The 10,843-nt window shown below is 29.7% G+C and overlaps 1 protein-coding gene across 1 annotated transcript in view; it reads left to right on the plus strand.

Annotated features, from left to right (window-relative positions):
- The window catches only part of LOC123004263 (transcription factor SOX-9-like), an 18,009-nt gene extending 10,423 nt beyond the window's left edge, over positions 1-7,586 (plus strand). Inside the window, exon 3 of the mRNA XM_044397441.1 lies at positions 6,495-7,586. Coding sequence (XP_044253376.1) covers positions 6,495-7,266 — 772 coding nt within the window. The 3' untranslated portion in view covers positions 7,267-7,586. The remainder of the gene's footprint in view (positions 1-6,494) is intronic.
- The last annotated feature ends 3,257 nt before the right edge of the window (positions 7,587-10,843 follow it).

The raw sequence follows: 10,843 nt of genomic DNA on the forward strand, positions 1-10,843 counted from the left end.
AATCTGAGCAACAATTTTGAAAAAAAAAACTTGGATGTACCTGAAAATTATTGAGAGTTTTGTCAAAAAGAGTGACAAGTGTTAAAAATAATCTTTTGAGATCAATATAAGTCTCACAGAAAATAACTTGTTACAATACTTCCCAATTAAAAAAAATATTGAGAAAATCTGAGCAACAATTTTGAAAAAAAAAAAACTTGCGATGTACCTGAAATGTATTGAGAGTTTTGTCAAAAAGACTGACAAGTGTTAAAAATAATCTTCTGAGATCAATATAAGTCTCACAGAAAACAACTTGCTACAATACTTGTCAATTTGAAAAAAAATGACAAAATATTAGCCACAATTTTGAAAAAAAAAACTTGAATGTACCTGAAAATTATTGAGAGTTTTGTCAAAAAGAGTGACAAGTGTTAAAAATAACCTTCTGAGATCAATATAAGTCTCGCACAAAATAACTTGCTACAATACTTGTCAATTTGACAAAAAAAATTGAGAAAATCTGAGCAACAATTTTGAAAAAAAAAACTTGGATGTACCTGAAAATTATTGAGAGTTTTGTCAAAAAGAGTGACAAGTATTAAAAATAATCTTCTGGGATCAATATAAGTCTCACAGAAAATAACTTGCTACAATACTTGCCAATTTGAAAAAAAATGAGAAAATCTTAGCCACAATTTTGAAAAAAAAAACTTGAATGTACCTGAAAATTATTGAGAGTTTTGTCAAAAAAACTAAAATTTTGACATGTTTTCTCATTTTGTTGAGATTGTCAATGCCATCTACCACCATCTAGCAAAAGAAAATTCAGTATTGCCAACTCAAACAATAAGTTTTGATGCAATAAAATACAGTCACTCTGGTAAAAAAAACAATTTTTTTGTAATTTTTTTGCCCGATAATTGGGTTGTTGCACATATTTTTATTGCATATTCTGAATCTTTATTAAAAAATAATTGACTCAAGTTTTGTTTTTTTTTTTTGAAATCTTAATTTAGTACAAAAAAATATATATCAAATCGCTTTTTTTTGTAAAATAATCTCTAACGTACAGTGGCGGACACAGAACTTTGGACATCAAATTTATGACAGTTCAAAGTAAGCCACGCTTTATTGTCATTATGATTGACGTTTGAAAGATTGCCAAGTTCAATAAATTATTTTGGTTTGTTGTCATTTTTCTCTAACTCTCGGGATAAAAATTACAAAAACCGAAAGTGGGGTTAGTTGCCTAATGCCCGTTTTACATTTTTATGTCAATGTATGAAAGCAAAAAAGACAAAAACTCCGATGGATGCAACGACTCTATTTTTTACCCAATTTTAAAAATTATGAAAATTTTGAAGAAATGGGCAAAAAGTAATTTAAAGGTTGTAATTTTTGGGACTTGTTTTGGTACAGTTTTCTCTGGTCTTGCGATGGAATTTGCTAGTTCCCATGACCAGAATCTAAGTGAAATCGCCGAAGATTGTATGACAAACCCCTGGGTGGAGCGTGTCGTTGAGACGGCGTGTGTGAGCGCAATCAGCGCAACCAAACTCTACGGGGGGCACACTCAAAGTCGCCGCCGATGCTGTGTAATGTGCCACGGATATTAATTTGGTCGATCGTCAAAGATAGACGCTTCAAATCATTACAAACCATGACTGGAACGATGAACTATATCTCCCCAAATGCTTGGATTTGCACCGAAATTGCACAACTGACCAATTCCTAGACAACTTTATTAATGATTAAGTCTTCACCACTGATTTAAATCAATCAGAGCGACAGCTGTTACTTAATCTTGGTGTTTCTAGAGATTTTGCAACGCTTGGTTCCTGGTTGCGCTTGAAATGGAAAAATAACACTACAACTTTTTTGGTCCTGTAAATAAAAAGTGGTTTTTATATAAAAAAAAAAACTTTATTCAAACTACATAATTAACTTCCGACATTTTAATTATTTTAACAATTTAAAAGTACCGGATAATATAAAAGTACCTGGTGTTTTTATTTTTGAGAATCTCTACAAAAAACTGATTTATTTTAGATTCCTAAAATTAATTTTTTTGGACTCAATAAAATACTACCTATAAACACTGTTTTGAGTCTGGAGGACCTACAGTAATGTAAAAATCTTGTTTTGTAGATTTTTGGTACCCGGAGCTCTGAAATTGTTGGTGGTAGCCCTTTAATTCCTTTAATTTTCTAAATTATAATAAAAAAATCATTGTTCTACGAGAATTAGTTTTTGAGAAAGTTGCTAGTAAAGTCAAAAGTATCCAAAATGTATCATCTACTCGACTATAACTTCCGTTTTGCATTTAGTCTAGTCGAAATTGACAAAATAAGAAAGAGTTTTTTTAGGACTCAATAAAATTAGTATGTATGTAAATCAGTTATTTTAACTATTTTTTGGGAGCTTCAACAAAAAAATGTTATTTCTGACAAGTAATAAGTTTTTACGGACGAATCGTTACTGTACCTCGGCTTCGCCTCGTCCGGAAGGGCAGATGAATATTTTAAACTCTTGTAACAAAAATAACTATTTTGAGAATAAGTTATCCAGAATTTAAACACTTTAAGACCAAAAAAAAAAAGTGAACAACTAATTCCAATTCCAAAAAAATTGCACCGTAATTCCACTAATTCCAATAATCCATCAAAAATTAAATTAGAATTAAGTTGAAATTACAGGAATTAATTTGGACAAAACAATGAAATTATGAAATGAAATTCCAAATCTTGTTTTATATGGTAGTCGAGTTAAACGTATTTTTGTTATAATTTTTTTTAAATGGTGTGTGATATAAGAAAACGAAGTGATCAGCGTACTCAAAAATAATAGAATTAGTTAAAATTTTAGAAAAGACAACAATCGTTTTGTGTAGCCCTTTCCGTGGGCGGAGATTTCTTCTTGAAAATAACTTGAAAACTTAAAAGCTAATGTAATACATATTTTTTTAAATTCGTTTATTGCAAAAACGTACATCAAAAATATAATAAAAGTACATAAGACAAAAACAAGCATTTAAACGTTTTTGTCACGTTTTCTTAAAAATTCCAGAATTGACTTAAAGCAGCTGCACATAGTTTGTTTAGTTTTTATACAAAAATAAAAATTACATACAAATATGTACCCAAATATCATATTCCTTGAAATTAGGAATTGTCAAGTACTCCTATCTAACATAAATATTTTTCAACTGGTGTTATTAATCCACTTTTCAAATTTCTAGTATACCCCAACTTTTTAATTAGAAACGTCTGTTCCACAAGTGTTTATAAAAAACATTTTAGAAGTTTATCAGAAAAAATTTGGTTGAGACCACGAAACGAAAAAAGCGAAATTTTTTACGGATAATTTCCCATGATTCATCGTTTTCTGAAGGAAAAGTGAAAATATTTACTTGACATAAAAACTACGATTGCAGAGACGCAATTCTGATATGACCCATTTTACCAGGTGAAATAATAGTCCAAGTTTATTTTACAACATACAAACAAAGATTAAGGAATATACTCGTAAGGGGAACTTATAGTAAATATAGAGGGTAGCAACTTTTATAAAATTTCAACCATATCAGTTCGAAAACAGATAAGTTTTAACTCGGATTTCCTGTTAGTTAGGTATAATATTTGTTTATTTAACACAACTTCAAAAAAGATTGATTTTTGTAAACAAGAAACTAACTAATTATTGCCCAAAAAACGTCCATACCAACTGATTTGGCGACAAAAATTGCAAAATTAATGATACTTCAAAGTTAAAGTTTCTTCAATATTCCACAGTATGTTCCCGGATTGAGTTTACAAGAGGAAAAAAAAATTATCTTTGATTTTACGCCGAAAAACATTTTTTGCTTTACCTGAAACAAGCAAATCTGTTATTAAAACTTCATTATTCTAACTCAGTAGAAAGAAAAGTGCATTTTTCTCTTGATTTTGGACTAATTTGGAATAATTTTTCTCTGCTTTTTAAGTCCTATCACATTGACGGTTTTATTTTTTCGACAATGATGTCACTTTGACAAATGAGTTGAATAACAAAAATATTTGTGACAAACATAATTTTAATATAGCTTTAAAATAAAAACCAAAGTCATTTTAACAAGAACTATCATTATTTAATTAATAGATTAATTGTCAAAGTGACATAAAGTCCAAAATCAAGACAAAAATTAATTTTTCTTTTCACTGAATCAGAATAACGAAGTTTTAATTACAGATTTTCTCGTTTCAAGTGAAGCAAAAAATATTTTTTTATATTGTTGTAGAGTTGTTTCACTCACTTAATAAGTAATATTTTGCATTCAATTTTTTCGTAGAAGATACTGTCGAATTTCGTTATTATGTAAACTTCGGTAACTTAAAAGATGCAAACTTTGTTTATATTGCATTCATTTGACGAATTTTCTAACAAATGTCTACACAAGTATTAAAAACATCCTATCGCAATTTTGGAAATTTGGAACAAATTTTTGGTGTTTAGTGGCAAAAATAGTAACATTGAAACTCCTAGACTGTTTTTATTTTTCACAGAAAGAGTTTTCGCAAAAGGGACATATTTTTTAAAAATCAATTTTTTTTAATTCATGGCAAATCTGCATCAAATAATTAAAAAAAAAATAAAATAATAGGTTTTGAAGCAGTGTAACTAAAGTGATGAAATGACCAATTTTAATGCCAAGTTCTGGAAATAAATCCTTACTTTTGCACTGGCAATAATATTCAATCTTTTCAATTTTATTTTATTTATTGTATTTTTAAGTTAAAGTAAAAATCGAACTCTTTAATAAAATTTTCAGTTTCAAATAAGTTTGATTTCAAAGAGTATATTTTTTATTTTTACATTAATTTTTAAATTAGTTTTTCTTTTCACTGAATTAGAATAATGAAGTTTTAATTACAGATTTGCTCGTTTCAGGTTAAGCAAAAAATATTTTCCTTTGCAGTTTTGGCCTAAAATCAAAGATATTTTTTTTATTCAATCCTCTATATTAAAATTGAATTTTATCTACTCTTTTCTTCATGTTAAAATGAAATTTTATCGTCTAGATTCTTTAGATGATAAAAAATTCATCCATTGTTGTATATTTGCGGTTGTTGGTTTTCATTGTTGAATTTTACATTGACATTTATAAATATCGACCAAATTGACTACAAAATTAGTGAGGATTGAATAAAATTTTATATTGTACACGACGATAAAATTTTCATTATCTTTTCGAGCATATTAAATTGCTCTCAACGATAAAATTCAATTTTATCGTCTTGTATAGTAAATAACTATTCCCCTTGTAAACTCAATCCGGGGACATACTGTATAATAATTTTAAAGAGTAATTTTAATGGGAGTCAAATTTTAGACGCAGGCCTTAAACAACCATTAAATAAAATACGAAAAAAATTAAACGTTTATTTTCCCCAAATTTTTTCACATCTAATTTTACAAAAAAAAAAACAATTTACATATTTGTTTATCGTTTTTGTGTCAGACGCGAAAAACTAAAAATAGAAAATGGATTGCCAAGACATTTTTGTTGAAGTTTAAACGACTAATCAGAGATGAATTTCCCCAACACAATTCACCAACATTTAACAAGAAATTGCATTAATTCAGAAAGAAAAATCTATCTCCCTGAGATACTATTATTTTATTCGAGAAATAATAAAAGGAAAAAATTTTTATCTTTGATTTTAGGCCAAAACCGCAAAGGAAAAACATTTTTTGCTTTACCTGAAACGAGCAAATCTGTAATTAAAACTTCATTATTCTTCTCAGAAGAAAGAAAAGTTAATTTTTCTCTTGATTTTGGACTAATTTGGAATAATTTTTCTCTGTTTTTCAAGTCCTATCACATTGGCGGTTTTATTTTTTTGACAATAAGTTAAATAACAAAAATGTTTGTGAAAAACATAATTTTAATAATAGCAATTCAAAGAAATAGCTTTAAAATAAAAACCAAAGTCATTTTTAACAAGAACTATCATTATTTAATTAATAAATTAATTGTCAAAGTGCATATAGTTGTCAAATAAATAAAACCGTCAACATGGTAGGACTTAAAAAGCACAGAAAAAATCCAAAATCAAGAGAAAAAATTATTTTTCTTTTCACTGAATCAGAATAATGAAGTTTTAATTACAGATTTTCTCGTTTCAGGTGAAGCAAAAAATGTTTTTGCGTAAAATCAAAGATAAAAAATTTTCGTCTTGTAAACTCAATACGGGGACATACTGTATACAATAATTTTAAAGAGTAATTTTAATGGAGTCAAATTTTAGACGCAACAACCATTAAAATACGAAAAAAATTAAACGTTTATTTTCCCAAAATTTTTTCACATCAAATTTTACAAAAAAAATTACATATTTATTTACCGCTTTTCGGCAAATTTTCTTATTTTGATTTTAACAGTACTAAATATTTTTATAAAATTTCGAAAAAATTAGCACAAAATGAACAAAAACTGGTTTCAGTAGTTTTCAAAACCTGAAATTTTGTTCCAGACTCCTGAGCGACGTGGACAAGAAACCCTTCATCGAAGAAGCCGAAAGACTCCGGGTGATCCACAAGCGCGAACACCCGGACTACAAATACCAACCTCGCCGAAGAAAACAGAACAAAAGCCCTGGGGACTCCATGCTCCAATTACCCCACGGCCAAAACGTCACTTTCTCCCGTTCCCTCAAACAGGAAGACTCCCCTTGCAGTCCCCGAAGCCACAGTTCCACATCTCCATCCACTTGTTCCTCCCAACCCCAGAGTCCCGCCATCCAGTCCCAGACGCTCCGGTCCTGTCTGGAACAGCACAATTTGGACTTCAACCGCCTCCCGGAAATAGACAATAGCTACATACCGGAAGACTGCATCGACAGCAGCGACTTGGACCAGTACTTCCCCTCAGAAAGCAGCCAGTCGTACCAACCTTACTACACCAAACATCCAACGGAGGAAGAGACTAACAATAATTATAAAAATAAGAGGTTATGCACCGAGAATGTTTCGCACCAGGAAACCTACGAAGAGGCCACTGGGAGGTACCATGAGCTTCAGCCGAGTTCCGTGGTAAAAGCTGAAAGATTTGTTTCACCAAATGCTTCAGTGGTGTATAGTTATCAGTCGGGAGTGCCCATTGGGTCGACTTCCACTTATTACACGAGTAGTGGTCATCAGTATTTACCTTCGTACCAGTATTTGCCTCAAAGGCCTGTTTTTGGAAACTCTTCATTGAGTTACAATGAGAGTAATCCTGAACCATGGGGACATTACACGTTGTAGTTTGACTGAAATTTTCTCGAAAACGTGATATTTAAGTACTATTTATATTTTATTACTTGCTTTATTGTGTTTTATTTTTATGTAAGTACTTACAATATTTTATTATTATAGTAGAAGAAATGTTTCTCTTGAAGCCAAAGAAATTCATTTAATCAAAACCAAGAGAAATGTTTATGTAAGCCAAACTTAGTCTAGGTTTTGTTTTCAACCATTTAATGCGCTGTTTTAAGTGTATTTTGTACTAATAAGTGCCTTAGACCCGAATATTTTTGTATAAAATAAGTTAATTACATAGAGTCCTTTATATCCAAATAAACATTTCAAATATAAATAACCAGTTTTATTTAATCTTGTCTCTGGGAAAAAAAATTGACCGTAAAGGGTCACGAATCGATTTTTTCCCACATTGTGAATAAAGAAGGGAACAGAAAAAACGTTCTTTTATATAGTAAACAAAAATATTGCATACTCTTATCTCAAATGTAACATTTCTGAAGAAATCGGTCCATGGACGATGTTTACTATAGAAGGGTAAAGCTTAAGTAATATTTGCCATCCTAGTGGGAATAGATGTTCAAGTACAAAAATAATTCCTATTTAAAAAAAAAAAAAAGCAAAAAATATACCTAATTAAAAACAATTATCCACCGTAACTTATTTTTCTATTTTCCCCTTCGAGAAAATAGATCAAATTCATCGTTTACGTTATTCTATTTTGTTTTTCTATTTTTCAAATTAATTCAAAATTAAGCTCTTTAGTGAAAAACTCCTTGAAAAAAAATTCTTATTATCTCAAAAACTTCAAAACGACAAAATATTTTCGTAAACCTTTTATTACTCCAAAAAAATTAGAAAACAACAAAATTTCCAAATAGGTCACAAAATAAAAAAAATATACCTAATAAAAAACAATTATCCACCGTAACTTATTTTTCTATTTTCCCCTTCGAGAAAATAGATCAAATCCATCGTTTACGTTATTCTATTTTTCAAAACGACAAAACATTTAGAGAACAAAAAAATTTCTTAAATTTTTTGATGATTTTTGAAATAATGTACTCCAATGAAAAATGGTCGTATTTATATTTAAAAAATCCATTTAAAAGCTTCAAGTTTCTAGACTCGAAAATCTTTTATAAAAAGTTACTGTTATTACGTAAACTTAAGAAATAGCGCCAGAAAAAAATGTATTTTTTTTATTCTTTTTTTGATTCACAGACTTGGAGATTTTTTTTAATTAAATCAATACATGAGCTGGATAGCTTGTTCATTTCGCTTTAATTTGCTTTTTTTAAATTCTCTTTCCGTCGATTTGTCGCTGAGATATATGACTTTTAATGAAAAAAAAATTTTTTGTCTTTGATCATTGATATCTCAGCAACCACTGACCGCACAGACAATGTAAGGACAGTTTCAAAAACTAGAATACATTTTCTGTAAGATGTTTTTACAATTTTTTGAAAAAAAAAATTTACTTACAACACTAATTTAAAGAAAAAAGAAAAAAGTAACATTTTGTTGTTGTAGTATTCAGGAATATTGATGGGAAACTAAATATGACATTAGGTTTTTATATAGCCTAATTGTATGCCCAATACATTATTAATTAAAAGAATTAGTTGTTTCTGAAGCAGTTTTTTTCACTTTTTTCTACAATTTGCATGTTAAATTTGAAAAAAAATATGAACAAAAACACGATTAAACCCGTCACACCAAACTTTTCTTTCAAATACAACGCGTTTCACCACAAAATAGTCATCCTCAGGTGAGAAAAAACGTTTGATGTGGCGGGCTTAATCGTGTTTTTGTTCATCGTTTCCATACCAAGAGGATCCAATAAGTAGTTGAAAAAAATTAATAAAAGAATTAAAAAAAGATTTTTTGATATTTTTGAAAATGACAAAAATCAAAAACCAATACTGACTAATTTTTGAGACCATTTATTTAGCTTTTGCATAGTTTAATTTTACTAATCTCAAATTAATTGCATTATTGAAAAGTTAATACTCCCAAGCTGTATTCAGCACTAGATTTACAAACATTCATGCATATTTTCAAAAAGTAATTTTTTGATGATATTGTATGTTTTTTTTATAATTATTTTGTAAAAGTAAAAAAAATTGCTAGTAAAAGCCACAAATAACATTAAAGAGAGTTACAATATAGGATAGAGCTTCCTTGTATCCTCCTCTAATAGCGTGTAGCAAAAAAACTTGGAAAATTATTTTTCCAACAGAAATAAATAGAGTCAAAGTGCAAAATTTAAACTCATAACTTCGAGATTTTTATAGGTAGAATTTTTTAACATTTTTTTCATGTTCCTGGTATCTTACCTTACATGGTATTTTTCTCTGGGGCGCGAGTTCTGACGCACTCTGTATAATTTAAAGCTAAATAATAGACTTTACCAACTCGCTGAGACATTATTAAAATAATGATGGCTTCTTCCGATATTAGACTGATTTTTAACTGAAATTTTTTAAATATTTGTTAGGGATTTTAGGTTGCAATACACTTAAAAAAATGTGATATTTTTTGATAATTTTTAGGCGGGTCCATTGTTGGTTACCGTCACCCCTCGTGTCTGTCACTGCCAGTCAGTGGCGTCAAAGTGTCATAATTTTCAAGGGTCGTGACATAAAACCGATGCGAATTCGATCCTTTAGAGAAAATAAATCCGGTCACCTTAGTGTGAGTAAGACCAGCACAACCCACCCATTTAAATAAAAGCTCAAATATCGTTTAAAACAGGTGGTGTGAGTGTATTTTCGTCGCGCGAAATTGTGCTTCTCGACTGATTAATAATCCTTTGGCACCAACAAATTTAAAAGCATTTAACAGTAGCACTTGATAATTACGTAATTATTTGTTGCTCCAGCGCTGGTTTATGGGGATATTAACATGACTTTTGTTATTTATACCATAAAAATGTCGTTAACAAGTTTGACAAGTAATTGCCGTATCTGGAATCCACATTAAAGGGCAGCACTTAGGAAAGTTTAGAAAAACCCTTAAAATCGTTAAGCTTCCAACTATAAAATCGAAAGCTCATGTGCGTAAAACTGACGACAGATTATCTTAATAAAATATACACACAATGCGAGGAAATATCAGCAATAACAATTTTTTTAAAGCTGAGCAAAGCATTTTCTTTGATAATTTTGTTGACTGTTCACACACGTGCGATGATCACCTGCACGAAAGTCAACAAGAAGAAAATAAGAAATAATCTGAGGAATGATTTAGTGTTCCAGAAGTAATAAAAATGTGAAACTTTTACAAATTGGGTCGCCTATTAACGTCAGGTTTAACATTTCGTTTGTAAATAACGCTAAAAGGTTCTGTTTTTTGTAACTTATAACAATAATCAACGAATTTTTGGTTTTGTGGGGTCGGTTTTAACATGATGTCAGTCATTATGGGAGGAAACTCGAATCGAGTTTAAATCTGAAAGTCATTTCAACTCTTACAACTTCGCATCAGTCAAAACACCGCCATGTAAACAATCCAGGAACTCGAGTGAACCCACACTCTTGACCCTATAGCTTTCATGTCACTTCATCAAGTCATTTTCTAC

Source organism: Tribolium madens, unplaced genomic scaffold (assembly GCF_015345945.1).
Source record: "Tribolium madens isolate multiple individuals breed KSU strain unplaced genomic scaffold, Tmad_KSU_1.1 Scaffold_11;HRSCAF=98;Tcas5.2_LG3b, whole genome shotgun sequence".
Taxonomy (NCBI): Eukaryota; Metazoa; Arthropoda; class Insecta; order Coleoptera; family Tenebrionidae; genus Tribolium; species Tribolium madens.